The sequence below is a fragment of the Salvelinus alpinus genome, chromosome 1 (genome assembly GCF_045679555.1).
Source record: "Salvelinus alpinus chromosome 1, SLU_Salpinus.1, whole genome shotgun sequence".
Classification (NCBI taxonomy): Eukaryota; Metazoa; Chordata; class Actinopteri; order Salmoniformes; family Salmonidae; genus Salvelinus; species Salvelinus alpinus.
In genome coordinates, this window is record NC_092086.1 from 102,545,540 (window position 1) to 102,568,679 (window position 23,140).

General features: G+C 39.2%; 1 protein-coding gene across 3 annotated transcripts in view; it reads left to right on the plus strand.

The window, feature by feature from the left end:
• Positions 1-1,195: 1,195 nt before the first annotated feature.
• Positions 1,196-23,140, plus strand: part of LOC139554035 (serine/threonine-protein phosphatase 2B catalytic subunit gamma isoform-like) — a 34,200-nt gene continuing 12,255 nt past the window's right edge. For 2 of the 3 annotated variants that reach the window (XM_071366987.1, XM_071367003.1), the window contains exons 1-11: positions 1,196-1,801; positions 10,279-10,476; positions 10,551-10,675; positions 10,967-11,078; positions 11,326-11,471; positions 11,654-11,871; positions 12,138-12,232; positions 12,348-12,473; positions 12,585-12,662; positions 13,143-13,227; positions 13,425-13,522. In XM_071366987.1, coding sequence (XP_071223088.1) covers positions 1,741-1,801; positions 10,279-10,476; positions 10,551-10,675; positions 10,967-11,078; positions 11,326-11,471; positions 11,654-11,871; positions 12,138-12,232; positions 12,348-12,473; positions 12,585-12,662; positions 13,143-13,227; positions 13,425-13,522 — 1,342 coding nt within the window. In that variant the 5' untranslated portion in view covers positions 1,196-1,740. The remainder of the gene's footprint in view (positions 1,802-10,278; positions 10,477-10,550; positions 10,676-10,966; positions 11,079-11,325; positions 11,472-11,653; positions 11,872-12,137; positions 12,233-12,347; positions 12,474-12,584; positions 12,663-13,142; positions 13,228-13,424; positions 13,523-23,140) is intronic. The other variant, XM_071366977.1, reaches the window with a different exon arrangement.

Sequence of the window (23,140 nt, forward strand, 5' to 3'; positions counted from 1 at the left end):
GGACAGACTATTTTTACGCGTTACGTGGCAGCCCCGTTCTGTGAGCTTGTGTGGCCTACTACTTTGCGGTTGAGTCGTTGTTGCTCCTAGACCTTTCCACTTCACAATTATAGCACTTACAGCTGACCAGGGCAGCTCTAGCAGGGCAGACATTTGACAAACTGACTTGCTGGAAAGGTGGCAGCAAATGTCACCCGATCCCTCCCACATCCCACAGATACAGGACAGACACCACCGATTCGTTGAAAGTCACAGAGCTCTTCAGTTCGGGCCATTCTACTGTCAGTGTTTGTCTATGGAGATTGCATGGCTGTGTGCTCGGTTTTATACACCTGTCAGCAATAGGTGTGGCTGAAATAGCCGAAACCACTCATTTGAAGTGGTGTCCACATACTTTTGGCAATGTACATTTCACTGTTACTGTATATTTCATTAGTGGCTATTGACATCTAGTGTTCGAAAAGTATATTGACTAAAAGACAAACTGTTCTGGGAGGAAGTGTCTGTGAATGAGAACATAAGAAAACAGGCGGGGAAGGTTGCACAGCAGGTTAGATATGTAGGTACGGTATATCCAAATACACATGTAGTCCTGAAGATCGCATTTACCCCTATACATAAAAACTAGTGCATACATACCTTGTTGAGACCTTCTTGCACTTTGTGCTGTTGTCTGTGCCCAATAATGTTGGTACCATGTTTTGTGCTGCTTCCGTGTTGTGCTGCTGCCATGTTATGTTGATACCATGTTGTTGTCATGTTGTGTTGCTACCATGCTGTGTTGTCATGTGTTGCTGCCATGTTATGTTGTTGTCTTAGGTCTCTCTTTATGTAGTGTTGTGGTGTCTTTCTTGTTGTGATGTGTGTTTTGTCCTATATTTTTATTTTTAATCCCAGCCCCCGTCCCCGCAGGAGGCCTTTTGCCTTTTAGTAGGTCGTCATTGTAAATAAGAATGTGTTCTTAACTGACATGCCTAGTTAAATAAAGGTTCAATAAAACAATTCAAAAATACCATCAGATCAAAATGTTCAAACAGGCACCAAGGATCTTGACCTCAAGGAAACAGTATATTTGTTGCTATTGAAATAAAATGTGTGTGTGTTTCTGTGGACAGGTGTGTCCCACAGGTGTGTCGGGGCATGACAATAATACTACACTACCCACAACACCATGCGTTTCACAGACACAGCCATGTTGTAGGAAATCCGTTTGTGGTGGATTGCTACAGTAATCCTACAGCAGTCTGGACGATATATTTGATCACGACTAAAACCCAAACCTAGAGGCCTGGATCAGATTAGGTACAGCCAAGAAGAAACAGATGAAATTAAGACATGAATTGAGCTGCGGTGTGTAAACCTGAGAAAACAGTGAGATCGGTTTGAAACGTTTTCCTGGACCGGAGCAGTCTGTTCATCTGACAGATAATTTGACAGCAGTTGGTTTACTAGCTACCTCAGGCTCGACAAGGCAGGAAGAAAGCTTTCATTTAGTGGTTAAAGTGATCCCCCTCACCCCCTCCCTCCCCAAATCTAGCTAGCTAAATTACGTTCCTGCCCAGTTGATCTGCACTTCCCTAGTCTGCTAACCCCCTGCCGGAGAGGACGGCTGCGGATCCAGAGGTGCTGTTGGAGGTAGCTAGCTAGCACGGCTAGTTCATTTCACTAGCTAGCCTGCTAGCTACGCCTTGGAATTCACACTATTAGCTAACTGTTTCCTCCTGGGGCAGATACGCCGAGATGTCGGTGATGAAAGACCAAACACCAACCAAACTGTCCACCACCGATCGGCCCATTAAAGGTAGCTATGCAATCATATCTCTATTAATTCAGCAAGTGGTTGCAGGAAGTTAGCTAGCAGCTAATTCGCGATGAAAACAGCTAGCTAGCGATCAAGCTAACTAGCTTGGTTGGCTGTAGATGCACCAATACGGACAAGATGCTTCGTGCCAACTAACGTTAGCTAGCTACTTAGATCGTTCAGGTGCTCATCGTATTTGGCTTGCTTGGAACAAGTGGAATGGTTTGTTAATTTACAAGCTAGCTTCCCTAGTTAGGTTGCTAGTCTGCAGCACTCGGGTGACACGTCGTGAGAGAATAAAGTATAATAGCAAGCTAATAAATACTTTACCTCAAATAACTTAGATTTTGCCATCAATCTTGTTGTAACAAACTAGCTAGATAGTCAGATGTTTTTGAGACTCCTACCTAGATTATATTTTTAGTTTTATCTGACTGTCACACTGACTGAACTGAAATAAGCATGTGTGTGTTCTCAAGTGTCTTGTCTGTCTGTTTGATGTGTGTCTGGCTCAGTAGACCAGTGAGGTGGGAAAGAGAGTGTGTGTGTGTCAGTGGAGGCTGCTGAGGGGAGGACGGCTCATAATAATGTCTGGAAGGGAACAAATGTAATGGCATCAAACACATGGAAACCATATGTTTAATGTATTTGATACCATTCTACCAATTCCGCTCCAGCCATTACCACGAGCCTGTCCTCCCCATGATGCCATCAACCTCTTTTGATGTGTGTGTGTGTGCAATGGTGGGTTATACGACAGCATACACACACACCCAGGGCTCCTGCGGCATATGCTGGAATGACTGTCAGTGGATTGAGTGGCATGGAGCAGGTCTTTTGATTTACAACCTGGGTGGCCTATTGGGTTGTGGGGGGTATTGCTACCAACTTGCAACATTTGCTTTCTAAATATCAGATTCTATTTGAAATTTGTAAGGACTTGTACAGTGTGTAAATGGCAAGCCTAACAGTGCATAGCTACTGCTCTGTCTACACTGTAGCAGGTATTTATGAATGGTAGCAGGTAGGCTTACTGTATGTTGCCTGATCTAACTGTAACCCTGATCTATCTTATGAAAACAACAACAGGACTGAGGGTAAGGCCTTACGCTCCACAGGGAGTGAAGAGGACCAAGTAGGATTGAGGAGCTCCAAGAACTGTGATGACCTTGTTCTTTATGACAATGTCCTTTGTTGTGGACCCAACGTGTGTGTGAGTGTGTGACAGGCTCAGTGGCGTAGTGAGGGTTAGGAGCATTAAGCTGCTGAGGTCATCAAACCTGCCTCTCTGATGCCGCCAGGTTAACCATCCTACAGACAGCACTGGGCTAAACACACACACACACTCACTCATACATAGGCCTACAGCTTGACTCTATGACCACTGACCTCCCTGGCTGCGACTGTGACCAAGATAGTCCCCTCGCTGTGGCTGCGACTGTGACCAAGATACTCCCCTCGCTGTGGCTGCGACTGTGACCAAGATACTCCCCTCGCTGTGGCTGCGACTGTGACCAAGATACTCCCCTCGCTGTGGCTGCGACTGTGACCAAGATACTCCCCTCGCTGTGGCTGCGACTGTGACCAAGATACTCCCCTCGCTGTGGCTGCGACTGTGACCAAGATACTCCCCTCGCTGTGGCTGCGACTGTGACCAAGATACTCCCCTCTCTGTGGCTGCGACTGTGACCAAGATACTCCCCTCGCTGTGGCTGCGACTGACCAAGATACTCCCCTCTCTGTGGCTGCGACTGACCAAGATACTCCCCTCGCTGTGGCTGTCACTGACCAAGATACTCCCCTCGCTGTGGCTGCGACTGTGACCAAGATACTCCCCTCGCTGTGGCTGTCACTGACCAAGATACTCCCCTCGCTGTGGCTGTCACTGACCAAGATACTCCCCTCGCTGTGGCTGTCACTGACCAAGATACTCCCCTCGCTGTGGCTGCGACTGTGACCAAGATACTCCCCTCGCTGTGGCTGTCACTGACCAAGATACTCCCCTCGCTGTGGCTGTCACTGACCAAGATACTCCCCTCGCTGTGGCTGCGACTGTGACCAAGATACTCCCCTCGCTGTGGCTGTCACTGACCAAGATACTCCCCTCGCTGTGGCTGTCACTGACCAAGATACTCCCCTCGCTGTGGCTGTCACTGACCAAGATACTCCCCTTTCCCTCCCTCCTCCGCTCAGATCGGTCACCCTCCATTCTTGTCTCAACTCCCTGACATTTAGATTTAGTTGCATCTTATTCATTTAAATCTGTTTATTGTATGTGTTACTGTAATTCAGCTTTTAGCTGCCATAGTAAACATGAAATGGGGAAAAAAACATTTAATGACACACACGTCAATTGTGTAACAAGTCAAATTAGGTTCATCTGCTGACATTACCGGTAGACATCACCGGCATTTAGTATTTTATTGGGATCCCCATCAGATGCTGTCAAAGCAGCCGCTACTCTTCCTGGGGTCCGAATAAAACAATGGTCTACATCAGACAAGACATTGTGCACTGTACAAATTTACACTGCTCCACCATTACACATTTACAATATAATATGTAAAACATTACAACAATACAATATTAGTGTGTGTGTCCACAGTCGGGGTTGTCTTTGTGTGTGTGTGTGGAATTTTACTGCTAACTTGAGTTACTTGATGTGGAATAGAGTTGTATGTAGTACTGTGCGTTTCCCTGCCTCTGTTCTGGACTTGGGGATTATGAAGAGAACCCTGGTGACATGTCTTGTGGGGTATGTAGGGTGTCTGAGCTGTGTGTTAGCTTTGTGTTAGCTGTTTGAACAGACAGTTCGGTGCTTTTAACACGTCAATACCTGTCACAAAGACAAGTAGTAATGCAGTCGATCTCTCTACTTTGAGTCAGGAGAGTTTGACTGCATGTTCTTGATATTAGCCCTCCGTGTACATTTAAGGGCCAGCTGTGCTGCTCTGTTCTGGGCCAACTGTACATTCAATAGATCTAGCGTGCCTGTGCTTGTTTAATTTTGTATAGGCCTGTTGCACCAAATGTTGTTCTGCCAACTCTTGAAGAGAAATGAGTCCGTGTGGAAGCCTGCCTAGGCAGATTTAAACCACTAGAAGATTCACACATATTCCCACCAATTGTTTTGTTTGTAATTAACGCTAACCAGTTAGTTAGGCCTACTGGTCACAAAAACAACTTATTTCTATCCCATTCCCTACATCAAATTAGAATAGGCCAAAATGTAATCTTATTACTTTCAACCATTTAACAAACTGCTTTTTAGGCCAATCAGGTTTATTAAAAGAGACTCCTTCTCTGTATACCCAAACAGTGGCAGCATGGAGGTGATGATAACTTGGTATTACAATAGAATCCATTAATTTTGGCAGAACACATCTCTCATGGTAATATTGTTGATTAGTTACACGCCGTTGTTTGTCAAAAGAAAGCAACCTATGCCTTTAGAGATGGGATCCGCAGTATGGGGGAACAGTGCCACTGGCCGCCCCCACCACCATTGTTATTGTTGCCAGCTGAGGAGTGTCGCAACATTTCTTCCCCCAGTAAATATTGTGTGCTTCAATCGCACATGCAATGATGTCCGAGGAGGAAACACAGTGTTGGTTGTTTGCAATAACTTCTTTGTTGTAATGTGGCAGATTCACCATTAAGGATTAAAGAGTTACAGTTCATAAAAGGAAATCAGTCATTTGAAATCAATTCATTAGGCCCTAATCTATGGGTTTCACATGAACGGGAATTCAGATATGCATCGGTTGGTCACAGATACCTTCCAAAAATGTGTGCACAACATTTGAGATGGAACATTTTTGGGATCTTTTATTTCAGCTCATGAAACATGGGACCAACACTTTACATGTTGCGTTTATATTTTTGTTAAGTGTAATTTGCTGCGATCAATAATCAGTTTTTGTCAGAGGCGTGTGTGTTGTCAGTGCTCTGTGAGGGTTGACGTTTTGACCTTTTGGCTTAGTTACCGATGGTAACCTGATCAGGCCAGCCAGCTGCATCGCTCTGCCTGTGTAATGATACTGTCTTCATACATGTATGGATATGGGCCCTTTTTTTGCCCTGGGCCCGATCGTATACTGGAGCTCTGCTCTGGGCCCGATCGTATACAGGAGCTCTTCCCTGGGCCCTAGCGTATACAGGAGCTCTGCCCTAGGCCCGATCGTATACAGGAGCTCTGACCTGGGCCCTAGTGTATACAGGAGCTCTGCCCTAGGCCCGATCGTATACAGGAGCTCTGACCTGGGCCCTAGTGTATACAGGAGCTCTGCCCTAGGCCCGATCGTATACAGGAGCTCTTCCCTGGGCCCTAGCGTATACAGGAGCTCTGCCCTAGGCCCGATCGTATACAGGAGCTCTGACCTGGGCCCTAGTGTATACAGGAGCTCTTCCCTGGGCCCTAGCGTATACAGGAGCTCTGCCCTAGGCCTGATCGTATACAGGAGCTCTGCCCTGGGCCCTAGCGTATACAGGAGCTCTGCCCTGGGCCCTAGCGTATACAGGAGCTCTTCCCTGGGCCCGATCGTATACAGGAGCTCTGCCCTGGGCCCGATCGTATACAGGAGCTCTTCCCTGGGCCCTAGCGTATACAGGAGCTCTGCCCTGGGCCCTAGCGTATACAGGAGCTCTGCCCTGGGCCCTAGCGTATACAGGAGCTCTGCCCTGGGCCCTAGCGTATACAGGAGCTCTGACCTGGGCCCTAGCGTATACAGGAGCTCTGACCTGGGCCCTAGCGTATACAGGAGCTCTGCCCTGGGCCCTAGCGTATACAGGAGCTCTGCCCTGGGCCCTAGCGTATACAGGAGCTCTGCCCTGGGCCCTAGCGTATACAGGAGCTCTGCCCGGGATTAGTGTGTGTAGTATGTATGTGGCGTATGGGTTAGATAAGATGAACCTTTAGTGTGACATGATTGGCTCAGTCTGTCTGTGTGACCTGCTTGTGTGTTGAAATGTTACACTAACTGGGCAGAGGGTTGGATAGAGGTAGAGAGATGGAGGGAAGAAATACACTATATATACAAAAGTATGTGGACACCCCTTCAAATTAGTGGATTTGGCTAATTCAGCCACACCCGTTGCTGACAGGTGTATAAAATCAAGCACACCGCCATGCAATCTCCATAGACAAACATTGGCAGTAGAATGGCCTTACTGAAGAGCTCTGTGACATTCAATGTGGCACCCTCATAGGATGCCACCTTTCCAACAAGTCAGTTAGTAAAATTTCTGCCCTGCTAGAGCTGCCCCGGGTCAACTGTAAATGCTGTTATTGAGAAGTGGACACATCTAGGAGCAACAACGGCTCAGCCACGAAGTGCTAGGCCACAGAATGGGACCGCCGAGTGCTGAAGCGCATAAAAATCGTCTCCTTGGTTGCAATACTCAATACCGGGTTCCAAACTGCCTCTGGAAGCAACATCAGCACATGAACTGTTCGTTGGGAGCTTCATGAAATGGGTTTCCATGGCCAAGCAGCCACACGCAAGCCTAAGATCACCATGCACAATGCCAAGTGTCGGCTGGAGTGATGTAAAGCTCGCCGCCATTGGACTCTGGAGCAGTGGAAACGCATTCTCTGGAGTGATGAATCACGCTTCACCATCTGGCAGTCCAACAGACTAATCTGGGTTTGGCAGATGCCAGTAGAACACTACCTGCCCGAATGCATAGTGCCAGCTGTAAAGTTTGGTGGTGGAGGAGGAATAATGGTCTGGGGCTGTTTTTCATGGTTCGGGCTAGGCCCTTTAGTTCCAGTGAAGGGAAATTTTAACACTACAGCATACAATGATATTCTAGACAATTCTGTGCTTCCAACTTTATGGCAACAGTTTGGGGAAGGCCCTTTCCTGTTCCAGCATGACAATGCCCCCGTGCACTAAGCAAGGTCCATACAAAAATGGTTTGTCAAGATCGGTGTGGAAGAATTTGACTGGTCTGTACAGATCCCTGGCCTCAACCCCATTGAACACCTTTGGGATGAATCAGGTCAACACTCACAAGGCAGCGTGCCCCGACGGTATTCCAGGGCTCGTTCTCAGAGCATGCGCAGAACAGCTTGCAGGCATATTCACGATCATTTTCAACCTCTCCTTGTCCCAGTCTGTAATCCCCACGTTTTATGGTGACCACAACCTTCCCTGTCCCCAAGAACTCTAAGGCTTCAGGCCACAATGACTACCGCCCTGTAGAGCTCACTTCTGTAATCATGAAGTACTTTGAGAGGCTGGTTATGGCACACATTAACTCCACCACTCCAATTTGCATAGCTCCCCAACAGATCCATAGACAACGCAATCTCAATTGCTCTCCATGTAGTTTTAAGAGGAATACCCAATGTGAGAATGCTGTTCAGTGACTACAGCTCAGCATTCAACACCATTGTCCCCTCCAAGCTCGTCACCAAGCATAGGACTCTGAGTCTGAACACCTCCCTTTGCAACTGGATCCTGGACTTCCTGACCCTTAACACAGTGGCCCCACAGGGTTGTGTGCTTAGTCCCCTCCTGTACTCCCTGTTCACCCACAACTGTGTGGCCACGCATGACTCCAACACAATTATCAAGTTCGCTGACAACACAACGGTGGTGATCACCAGTGACGATGAGTCATCCAACGGGGAGGAGGTCAGTGGCCTGGCAGTGTGCTGCCGGAGCAACAACCTCTCCCTCAACGTCAGCAAGACCAAGGAGCTGATCGTGGACTACAGGAAACGGGGGGGTGAGCACGCCCCCATCCACATCGACGGGGCGGCAGTGGAGCAGGTAGACAGCTTCAAGTTCCTCAATGTCCAAATCACTAAAGACTTCAAATGATCCAAACACACACGCACAGTTGTGAAAAAGGCGCCGCATTGCCCCTTCCCCCTCAGGAGGTTGAAAAAATGTGGCATGGGCCCTCAAATCTTCAAAAGGTTCTACAGCTGTACCATTCAGAGCATCTTGACTGGCTGTATCACTGCTTGCTATGGCAATAGCACCGCCCTCGATCGCATGGAGCTACAGAGGGTTGTGCGGACATCCCAGTACATCACTGCCATCCAGGACCTCTATATCAGGCGGTGTGAAAAGAAGCCCCGAAAAATCGTCAGACTCCAACCACCCAAGCCATAGACTATTTTCTCTTCTGCCGCATGGCAAGAGGTACCGGTGCATCAAGTCTTACACCAACAGGCTCTTGAACAGCTTCTATCCCCAAACAATACGACTGATAAATAGCTAACAAAATAGCTACATGGACTATCTGAGTTTACCTTGTAACTTTATTGACCTTTTATTTCAACCTTTGCACTCTCTCTATGCACACTCACAGGGCCCTATACACACATACTGTTACTCCAACACACACACACTCATATGCAAGCTACTGCTACTCTGTTTATCTTAGATCCTGTTGCCTAGCTCCCTTACCCCTATACATGTCTACCTCCATCACTCCTGCACATGGAAATATGGTATTGGATCTGACATTTAAAAAATATATATTTCCTGTGTATAGTATGCTTACATACTTTGTGTATTTCATATTTCTTATTCTTATTTCACGTGTATTTTCTAGTAATACATTGTTATTGATTATTGCATTGTTAGGTTTTAAGTTTGCAAGAAAATAATTTCACTTTACTTGTGCATGTGACATTAAAACTGGAAACTTGAATTGGAACGCTGACTGCGAGCCAGCCCTAATCCCCCAACATCAGTGCCCGACCTCATTAATGCTCTTGTGGCTGAATGGAAGCAAGTCCCTGCAGCAATGTTCCAACATCTAGTGGAAAGCCTTCCCAGAAAGTGGATGCTTTTATAGCAGCAAAAGGGGGAACAACTCCATATTAATGCCCATGATTTTGAAATTAGATGTTCGACGAGCAGGTGTCCGCATACTTTTGGAAATATAGTGTATTTTAGCTATTTTCAGAGGCAATTATGGATGCAATACCTGGCACCACCCCGACGCTAACATAAAATAGTGGGTTCTGATGAATGAATGAATGGTAGACTATTCATGTGACTAGGACTTAATATAGCCCAGAGGGAGGGAGACCGATACAAATAAAAAATTGCCAGTCAAATCTGATCTTCCTGATTCCTGCCAGTCCTCTTGCAAATATGACGCTGTATTTTTACCCAGTCACTCAGCCATGCAACACACACACACTGTCTATCTCTAGACTAGAGCCACCACATTTTAATGTGGAAGGATTGGCACCCTGAGACCTCCAGAGGGTGTGTCCAGGGGTTCAATAGATACATTAGAGGGTGTGTCCTGGGTTTTAATGAACCAGTAGAGCTGCTAGAGGGTGTGTCCTGGGTTTTAATGAACCAATAGAGCTGCTAGAGGGTGTGTCCTGGGTTTTAATGAACCAATAGAGATGCTAGAGGGTGTGTCCTGGTGTTTGATAGATTCATTAGTTAATTAGTGTTGGTAGTGTATATTCTTTATAATAATGTTGTATTGCGTTGTAGCGGTGCCCTACCCCCCTGGCTCCAAGCTGACGGTAAAGGACCTGTATGTAGACGGGAAGCCCAGTGTTGAGGTGCTCAAGACCCATCTTGTTAAGGAGGGCCGTCTGGAGGAGGAAGCAGCTCTTCGCATCATCACTGATGGAGCCAACATCCTGCGACAAGAGAAATGCATGCTGGAGGTGGAAGCACCTATAACAGGTAACCTCTGACCTGTTACTAACCCCAAACATTCTCCGCCAGACGGACCTCTAACTCGTGTGTGTGTGTTGCAGTGTGTGGGGATGTCCATGGCCAGTTCTTTGACCTGATGAAGCTGTTTGAGGTGGGCGGCTCGCCCAGCAGCACCCGCTACCTATTCCTGGGGGACTATGTTGATCGAGGATACTTCAGCATCGAGGTCAGTGTGTTTCTACATCTGCTGTTTCATCTAACATTTAGAGCCGTGGCCTGTAACCCAGTCTTGAGTTGCAGGGCTTAGGAGCACATCTTTAAATAGTCAGCTGCACAGTACCCAGTTGTCGTCGAACCCCACCCCACACACAATTGTGTTTTGTGTCCCTCTTAGATTCTGATTAAGCCAGTGTATTCTAATGATATCATTACATATCTATTGGCCTTCATCCTAGCTGTCGTGATCGTAGCTAGTGTTAGCAACATGAGATGGAACTCCCTCTCTCTTTCTCTTCAGTGTGTGTTGTTCCTGTGGACTCTGAAGATCAACCACCCCACCACTCTGTTCCTACTCAGAGGAAACCATGAGTGCCGGCATCTCACAGAGTACTTCACCTTTAAACAGGAGTGTGAGTGGTCCTGTGTATTTAGTGTGTGTGCCTGTGTGTGGGTGGGTGCAGGTTTCTGTGCCTGTGTGTGTTTGGGTGCAGGTTTCTGTGCCTGTGTGTGGGTGGGTGCAGGTTTCTGTGCCTGTGTGTGTTTGGGTGCAGGTTTCTGTGCCTGTGTGTGGGTGGGTGCGTGTCTGTGGGTTTCTGTGCCTGTCTGTGTGTGTGTGTGTCTTATAGTAATAATAATGTCCTCTCTGTTGTGTTCTAGGTAAGATAAAGTACTCTGAGCGTGTGTATGATGCGTGTATGGAGGCGTTTGACTGCCTTCCCCTGGCTGCGCTCCTCAACCAGCAGTTCCTGTGTGTCCACGGAGGCCTGAGCCCCGAAATCACCTGCCTGGACGACATACGCAAGGTATGACACCTGACCTCTAACCCCTGACCTGCTTTGGATTAACTCTCTAACTCTATTTTAATCGTTTTAACTGGTTAAGCTGACAATGTTATTAACAATGTTTTGACTGGTATAAGGAGCATCCGGCGTTATTTAACTGTTTAACCCTGTAGATTAACTGTGTTTAACTCTGTGTTGACCAGCTGGACCGGTTTAAGGAGCCCCCTGCGTTCGGACCCATGTGTGACCTGCTGTGGTCGGACCCTGGAGAAGACTATGGCTCTGAGAAGACCCAGGAACACTTTGCTCATAACTCTGTTCGAGGCTGCTCCTACTTCTACAGTTACCCAGCAGTATGTGACTTTCTGATGAACAATAATCTGCTGTCAGTAATACGAGCACATGAAGCCCAGGACGCTGGGTGAGTATTATATTAAGTCATTAATAATAATAATAATAGAAGTAGTAGTATGATACTGTTTTAAGAGCACATGAAGCCCAGGACGCTGGGTGAGTATTATATTAAGTCATTAATAATAATAATAATAGAAGTAGTAGTATGATACTGTTTTAAGAGCACATGAAGCCCAGGACGCTGGGTGAGTATTATATTAAGTCATTAATAATAATAATAATAATAGAAGTAGTAGTATGATACTGTTTTGTGATATAAACTGTGTATTTCAGGTATAGAATGTACAGGAAAAGCCAGACGACGGGTTTTCCTTCTCTGATCACGATATTCTCTGCTCCGAATTACCTGGACGTGTACAACAACAAAGGTAAACAAACACAAAGGTTACCCAAATTTAAAACCATGACAATAGGTTAGAAACCATGACAACAAGGTAGAAACCATGGCAACACAGGGTAGATCATGTGTGTGTGTTCTTGTAGCGGCGGTGCTGAAGTATGAGAACAACGTGATGAACATCAGGCAGTTCAACTGCTCCCCCCACCCCTACTGGCTGCCCAACTTCATGGACGTCTTCACCTGGTCTCTGCCCTTCGTAGGAGAGAAGGGTGAGTGTATATGTGTGTGTTATAACGGTGTGTATAGTAACTTTGGGCTTCTTGTTACCTTTGCAAAACCGACCTCTGTGTGAGATAATGTGTGTGTGTATGTTGCTACAGTGACAGAGATGCTGGTTAACGTGCTCAACATCTGCTCTGACGACGAGCTTATGTCTGAAGGAGACGACACCTGCGAGGGTAAGACACAGACTTAACTCTTTCATATTGACTTTCCATGTATGAAAATGATGATATAGTAGCAACGTGTTTCTTCAAAGAGGAAATGAAACCTTTAAGGAAGTGAAGTTGTTTTTGACTGAAGTGCAGTGTAGCAAAAATAGACGTGAAGAGAGGTGATAGAGTTCACACCCCTAACGGATCCAACAACAGATATTTATCAACGCCTCTATTGTTGCCACATGGCAGCTGAGTATCAGCTGAGCTGTGTGTGGGCGCGTTCAACATTGCAGCAGATTTTAAAGTCGACTGACTGATCTAAAAATCAATTTACCCATGATACGTCACGGTTTTGGTTGCTCTCGAACACGGACGGTGTGTGTAATGTTTCACAAGTCCCTTACCTCCCCCTTCTTCCTCCCTCTCTCCTACCTTCTTTCTCTCTATCCTCCTTCCCTCTCTCCCTCTACCGTTCTCTCTTGCTCGTTCTCTCCCTCTCAGCTGGAACTTCTGCTGTGAGGAAGGAGGTAATCAGGAATAAGATCCGAGCAATCGGGAAGATGGCCCGTGTCTTTTCTGTGCTCAGGTACAGTACATGCGTGTTTGACTCTCTGTTTTCATTGATTAGATGTAATCAACCTCTGTAAAGGTATTGATGAGAGAATCTGTATGCAGGTCTTATCTGGACTTGGTTATGTTCAGCTTCCAGTCCAATCTTTGTATGGTGCCCCGCTTGAAACAACCATGCTGTTGACTCTGGAAACTGAATGTGTGTGTTGACAGAGAGGAGAATGAGAGTGTGTTACAGCTGAAGGGGCTGACCCCCACTGGGGCCTTGCCTGTGGGAGTTCTGTCTGGAGGACGGCAGACCCTGGAGAGCGGTACGTATGCACACCTGCACACACACACTCTCACCTGAACTACTATGGCATCATGAGAGAATTGTTTTATCCTTTGCCTGCACTCAAACCCACCAACAGACTTAACCCTCCTTACACCTCCCTCTCTCGGGCTCCCTGACTCTCACACTCCCTGACTCTCTCTGCCTCACTCACGCACTCACTCACTCACACACACTAAATCTCTATCTCACTCACCTATCCCTAATCCACATTCTCTAAACTGCAGAATTCTCTTTAAACCTTGATCAATCTCTTAAACCCAGAACATTCCCCTTTCTACACTAATCACAGTCATGTGTAACTCCTGTGTCACGTTTGAGAGGGAAGTGGGCTGGGGAGGTTGGGGGTGGGGGGTGGGGTTGAATGATCTTATGACTGACTGAATTGATGACAACTCACTGACTATAGATGTTTAACAGTCTGAATAAATTGATATCTCACTGACTATAGATGTTTAACATTCTGAATAAATTGATATCTCACTGACTATAGATGTTTAACATTCTGAATAAATTGATATCTCACTGACTATAGATGTTTAACATTCTGAATAAATTGATAACAACTCACTGACTATAGATGTTTAACACTGAATAAATTGATGACAACTCACTGACTATAGATGTTTAACATTCTGAATAAATTGATGACAACTCACTGACTATAGATGTTTAACATTCTGAATAAATTGATGACAACTCACTGACTATAGATGTTTAACATTCTGAATAAATTGATGACAACTCACTGACTATAGATGTTTAACATTCTGAATAAATTGATATCTCACTGACTATAGATGTTTAACATTCTGAATAAATTGATGACAACTCACTGACTATAGATGTTTAACATTCTGAATAAATTGATATCTCACTGACTATAGATGTTTAACATTCTGAATAAATTGATATCTCACTGACTATAGATGTTTAACATTCTGAATGAATTGATGACAACTCACTGACTATAGATGTTTAACATTCTGAATAAATTGATGACAACTCACTGACTATAGATGTTTAACATTCTGAATAAATTGATATCTCACTGACTATAGATGTTTAACATTCTGAATAAATTGATATCTCACTGACTATAGATGTTTAACATTCTGAATGAATTGATGACAACTCACTGACTATAGATGTTTAACATTCTGAATAAATTGATATCTCACTGACTATAGATGTTTAACATTCTGAATAAATTGATATCTCACTGACTATAGATGTTTAACATTCTGAATAAATTGATAACAACTCACTGACTATAGATGTTTAACATTCTGAATAAATTGATATCTCACTGACTATAGATGTTTAACATTCTGAATAAATTGATATCTCACTGACTATAGATGTTTAACACTGAATAAATTGATATCTCACTGACTATAGATGTTTAACATTCTGAATAAATTGATGACAACTCACTGACTATAGATGTTTAACATTCTGAATAAATTTATATCTCACTGACTATAGATGTTTAACATTCTGAATAAATTGATGACAACTCACTGACTATAGATGTTTAACATTCTGAATAAATTGATGACAACTCACTGACTATAGATGTTTAACACTGAATAAATTGATAACAACTCACTGACTATAGATGTTTAACAGTCTGAATAAATTGATATCTCACTGACTATAGATGTTTAACATTCTGAATAAATTGATATCTCACTGACTATAGATGTTTAACATTCTGAATAAATTGATAACAACTCACTGACTATAGATGTTTAACATTCTGAATAAATTGATAACTCACTGACTATAGATGTTTAACATTCTGAATAAATTGATAACTCACTGACTATAGATGTTTAACATTCTGAATAAATTGATGACAACTCACTGACTATAGATGTTTAACATTCTGAATAAATTGATGACAACTCACTGACTATAGATGTTTAACATTCTGAATAAATTGATGACAACTCACTGACTATAGATGTTTAACATTCTGAATAAATTGATAACAACTCACTGACTATAGATGTTTAACATTCTGAATAAATTGATAACTCACTGACTATAGATGTTTAACATTCTGAATAAATTGATAACTCACTGACTATAGATGTTTAACATTCTGAATAAATTGATAACAACTCACTGACTATAGATGTTTAACATTCTGAATAAATTGATGACAACTCACTGACTATAGATGTTTAACATTCTGAATAAATTGATAACTCACTGACTATAGATGTTTAACATTCTGAATAAATTGATAACAACTCACTGACTATAGATGTTTAACATTCTGAAGAAATTGATGACAACTCACTGACTATAGATGTTTAACATTCTGAATAAATTGATGACAACTCACTGACTATAGATGTTTAACATTCTGAATAAATTGATGACAACTCACTGACTATAGATGTTTAACATTCTGAATAAATTGATGACAACTCACTGACTATAGATGTTTAACATTCTGAATAAATTGATAACAACTCACTGACTATAGATGTTTAACATTCTGAATAAATTGATAACAACTCACTGACTATAGATGTTTAACATTCTGAATAAATTGATAACAACTCACTGACTATAGATGTTTAACATTCTGAATAAATTGATGACAACTCACTGACTATAGATGTTTAACATTCTGAATAAATTGATAACTCACTGACTATAGATGTTTAACATTCTGAATAAATTGATAACAACTCACTGACTATAGATGTTTAACATTCTGAATAAATTGATGACAACTCACTGACTATAGATGTTTAACATTCTGAATAAATTGATGACAACTCACTGACTATAGATGTTTAACATTCTGAATAAATTGATAACTCACTGACTATAGATGTTTAACATTCTGAATAAATTGATAACAACTCACTGACTATAGATGTTTAACATTCTGAATAAATTGATGACAACTCACTGACTATAGATGTTTAACATTCTGAATAAATTGATGACAACTCACTGACTATAGATGTTTAACATTCTGAATAAATTGATAACAACTCACTGACTATAGATGTTTAACATTCTGAATAAATTGATAACAACTCACTGACTATAGATGTTTAACATTCTGAATAAATTGATAACAACTCACTGACTATAGATGTTTAACATTCTGAATAAATTGATGACAACTCACTGACTATAGATGTTTAACATTCTGAATAAATTGATAACAACTCACTGACTATAGATGTTTAACATTCTGAATAAATTAATGACAACTCACTGACTATAGATGTTTAACATTCTGAATAAATTGATGACAACTCACTGACTATAGATGTTTAACACTGAATAAATTGATGACAACTCACTGACTATAGATGTTTAACATTCTGAATAAATTGATATCTCACTGACTATAGATGTTTAACATTCTGAATAAATTGATAACAACTCACTGACTATAGATGTTTAACATTCTGAATAAATTGATGACAACTCACTGACTATAGATGTTTAACATTCTGAATAAATTGATAACAACTCACTGACTATAGATGTTTAACATTCTGAATAAATTAATGACAACTCACTGACTATAGATGTTTAACATTCTGAATAAATTGATATCTCACTGACTATAGATGTTTAACATTCTGAATGAATTGATGACAACTCACTGACTATAGATGTTTAACATTCTGAATAAATTGATATCTCACTGACTATAGATGTTTAACATTCTGAATAAATTGATATCTCACTGACTATAGATGTTTAACACTGAATAAATTGATGACAACTCACTGACTATAGATGTTTAACATTCTGAATAAATTGATGACAACTCACTGACTATAGATGTTTAACATTCTGAATAAATTGATAACAACTCACTGACTATAGATGTTTAACACTGAATAAATTGATGACAACTCACTGACTATAGATGTTTAACATTCTGAATAAATTGATGACAACTCACTGACTATAGATGTTTAACATTCTGAATAAATTGATGACAACTCACTGACTATAGATGTTTAACATTCTGAATAAATTGATGACAACTCACTGACTATAGATGTTTAACATTCTGAATAAATTGATAACTCACTGACTATAGATGTTTAACATTCTGAATAAATTGATAACAACTCACTGACTATAGATGTTTAACATTCTGAATAAATTGATGACAACTCACTGACTATAGATGTTTAACATTCTGAATAAATTGATGACAACTCACTGACTATAGATGTTTAACATTCTGAATAAATTGATGACAACTCACTGACTATAGATGTTTAACATTCTGAATAAATTGATAACTCACTGACTATAGATGTTTAACATTCTGAATAAATTGATAACAACTCACTGACTATAGATGTTTAACATTCTGAATAAATTGATGACAACTCACTGACTATAGATGTTTAACATTCTGAATAAATTGATAACTCACTGACTATAGATGTTTAACATTCTGAATAAATTGATAACAACTCACTGACTATAGATGTTTAACATTCTGAATAAATTGATGACAACTCACTGACTATAGATGTTTAACATTCTGAATAAATTGATGACAACTCACTGACTATAGATGTTTAACATTCTGAATAAATTGATAACTCACTGACTATAGATGTTTAACATTCTGAATAAATTGATAACAACTCACTGACTATAGATGTTTAACATTCTGAATAAATTGATGACAACTCACTGACTATAGATGTTTAACATTCTGAATAAATTGATGACAACTCACTGACTATAGATGTTTAACATTCTGAATAAATTGATAACAACTCACTGACTATAGATGTTTAACATTCTGAATAAATTGATAACAACTCACTGACTATAGATGTTTAACATTCTGAATAAATTGATGACAACTCACTGACTATAGATGTTTAACACTGAATAAATTGATGACAACTCACTGACTATAGATGTTTAACATTCTGAATAAATTGATGACAACTCACTGACTATAGATGTTTAACATTCTGAATAAATTGATGACAACTCACTGACTATAGATGTTTAACATTCTGAATAAATTGATGACAACTCACTGACTATAGATGTTTAACATTCTGAATAAATTGATATCTCACTGACTATAGATGTTTAACATTCTGAATAAATTGATAACAACTCACTGACTATAGATGTTTAACATTCTGAATAAATTGATGACAACTCACTGACTATAGATGTTTAACATTCTGAATAAATTGATAACAACTCACTGACTATAGATGTTTAACATTCTGAATAAATTGATAACAACTCACTGACTATAGATGTTTAACATTCTGAATAAATTGATGACAACTCACTGACTATAGATGTTTAACACTGAATAAATTGATGACAACTCACTGACTATAGATGTTTAACATTCTGAATAAATTGATGACAACTCACTGACTATAGATGTTTAACATTCTGAATAAATTGATGACAACTCACTGACTATAGATGTTTAACATTCTGAATAAATTGATGACAACTCACTGACTATAGATGTTTAACATTCTGAATAAATTGATGACAACTCACTGACTATAGATGTTTAACATTCTGAATAAATTGATATCTCACTGACTATAGATGTTTAACATTCTGAATAAATTTATATCTCACTGACTATAGATGTTTAACATTCTGAATAAATTTATATCTCACTGACTATAGATGTTTAACATTCTGAATAAATTTATATCTCACTGACTATAGATGTTTAACATTCTGAATAAATTTATATCTCACTGACTATAGATGTTTAACATTCTGAATAAATTTATATCTCACTGACTATAGATGTTTAACATTCTGAATAAATTGATGACAACTCACTGACTATAGATGTTTAACATTCTGAATAAATTGATAACAACTCACTGACTATAGATGTTTAACATTCTGAATAAATTGATATCTCACTGACTATAGATGTTTAACATTCTGAATAAATTGATATCTCACTGACTATAGATGTTTAACATTCTGAATAAATTGATGACAACTCACTGACTATAGATGTTTAACACTGAATAAATTGATAACAACTCACTGACTATAGATGTTTAACATTCTGAATAAATTGATGACAACTCACTGACTATAGATGTTTAACATTCTGAATAAATTGATATCTCACTGACTATAGATGTTTAACATTCTGAATAAATTGATGACAACTCACTGACTATAGATGTTTAACATTCTGAATAAATTGATAACAACTCACTGACTATAGATGTTTAACATTCTGAATAAATTGATATCTCACTGACTATAGATGTTTAACATTCTGAATAAATTGATGACAACTCACTGACTATAGATGTTTAACACTGAATAAATTTATATCTCACTGACTATAGATGTTTAACATTCTGAATAAATTGATGACAACTCACTGATTAAAGATGTTTAACATTCTGAATAAATTGATAACTCACTGACTATAGATGTTTAACATTCTGAATAAATTGATGACAACTCACTGACTATAGATGTTTAACACTGAATAAATTTATATCTCACTGACTATAGATGTTTAACATTCTGAATAAATTGATGACAACTCACTGACTATAGATGTTTAACATTCTGAATAAATTGATAACAACTCACTGACTATAGATGTTTAACATTCTGAATAAATTGATGACAACTCACTGACTATAGATGTTTAACACTGAATAAATTTATATCTCACTGACTATAGATGTTTAACATTCTGAATAAATTGATGACAACTCACTGACTATAGATGTTTAACACTGAATAAATTTATATCTCACTGACTATAGATGTTTAACATTCTGAATAAATTGATGACAACTCACTGACTAGATGTTTAACACTGAATAAATTTATATCTCACTGACTATAGATGTTTAACATTCTGAATAAATTGATAACAACTCACTGACTATAGATGTTTAACATTCTGAATAAATTGATGACAACTCACTGACTATAGATGTTTAACATTCTGAATAAATTGATATCTCACTGACTATAGATGTTTAACATTCTGAATAAATTGATGACAACTCACTGACTATAGATGTTTAACATTCTGAATAAATTGATAACAACTCACTGACTATAGATGTTTAACACTGAATAAATTGATAACAACTCACTGACTATAGATGTTTAACATTCTGAATAAATTGATGACAACTCACTGACTATAGATGTTTAACACTGAATAAATTGATAACAACTCACTGACTATAGATGTTTAACATTCTGAATAAATTGATGACAACTCACTGACTATAGATGTTTAACACTGAATAAATTGATAACAACTCACTGACTATAGATGTTTAACATTCTGAATAAATTGATGACAACTCACTGACTATAGATGTTTAACACTGAATAAATTGATAACAACTCACTGACTATAGATGTTTAACACTGAATAAATTGATAACAACTCACTGACTATAGATGTTTAACATTCTGAATAAATTGATGACAACTCACTGACTATAGATGTTTAACATTCTGAATAAATTGATATCTCACTGACTATAGATGTTTAACATTCTGAATAAATTGATGACAACTCACTGACTATAGATGTTTAACATTCTGAATAAATTGATAACAACTCACTGACTATAGATGTTTAACATTCTGAATAAATTGATATCTCACTGACTATAGATGTTTAACATTCTGAATAAATTGATATCTCACTGACTATAGATGTTTAACATTCTGAATAAATTGATGACAACTCACTGACTATAGATGTTTAACATTCTGAATAAATTGATGACAACTCACTGACTATAGATGTTTAACACTGAATAAATTGATAACAACTCACTGACTATAGATGTTTAACATTCTGAATAAATTGATGACAACTCACTGACTATAGATGTTTAACATTCTGAATAAATTGATATCTCACTGACTATAGATGTTTAACATTCTGAATAAATTGATGACAACTCACTGACTATAGATGTTTAACATTCTGAATAAATTGATGACAACTCACTGACTATAGATGTTTAACACTGAATAAATTTATATCTCACTGACTATAGATGTTTAACATTCTGAATAAATTGATGACAACTCACTGATTAAAGATGTTTAACATTCTGAATAAATTGATATCTCACTGACTATAGATGTTTAACATTCTGAATAAATTGATGACAACTCACTGACTATAGATGTTTAACACTGAATAAATTTATATCTCACTGACTATAGATGTTTAACATTCTGAATAAATTGATGACAACTCACTGACTATAGATGTTTAACATTCTGAATAAATTGATAACAACTCACTGACTATAGATGTTTAACATTCTGAATAAATTGATGACAACTCACTGACTATAGATGTTTAACACTGAATAAATTTATATCTCACTGACTATAGATGTTTAACATTCTGAATAAATTGATGACAACTCACTGACTATAGATGTTTAACACTGAATAAATTTATATCTCACTGACTATAGATGTTTAACATTCTGAATAAATTGATGACAACTCACTGACTAGATGTTTAACACTGAATAAATTTATATCTCACTGACTATAGATGTTTAACATTCTGAATAAATTGATAACAACTCACTGACTATAGATGTTTAACATTCTGAATAAATTGATGACAACTCACTGACTATAGATGTTTAACATTCTGAATAAATTGATATCTCACTGACTATAGATGTTTAACATTCTGAATAAATTGATGACAACTCACTGACTATAGATGTTTAACATTCTGAATAAATTGATAACAACTCACTGACTATAGATGTTTAACACTGAATAAATTGATAACAACTCACTGACTATAGATGTTTAACATTCTGAATAAATTGATGACAACTCACTGACTATAGATGTTTAACACTGAATAAATTGATAACAACTCACTGACTATAGATGTTTAACATTCTGAATAAATTGATGACAACTCACTGACTATAGATGTTTAACACTGAATAAATTGATAACAACTCACTGACTATAGATGTTTAACATTCTGAATAAATTGATGACAACTCACTGACTATAGATGTTTAACACTGAATAAATTGATAACAACTCACTGACTATAGATGTTTAACACTGAATAAATTGATAACAACTCACTGACTATAGATGTTTAACATTCTGAATAAATTGATGACAACTCACTGACTATAGATGTTTAACATTCTGAATAAATTGATATCTCACTGACTATAGATGTTTAACATTCTGAATAAATTGATGACAACTCACTGACTATAGATGTTTAACATTCTGAATAAATTGATAACAACTCACTGACTATAGATGTTTAACATTCTGAATAAATTGATATCTCACTGACTATAGATGTTTAACATTCTGAATAAATTGATATCTCACTGACTATAGATGTTTAACATTCTGAATAAATTGATATCTCACTGACTATAGATGTTTAACATTCTGAATAAATTGATGACAACTCACTGACTATAGATGTTTAACATTCTGAATAAATTGATAACAACTCACTGACTATAGATGTTTAACACTGAATAAATTGATATCTCACTGACTATAG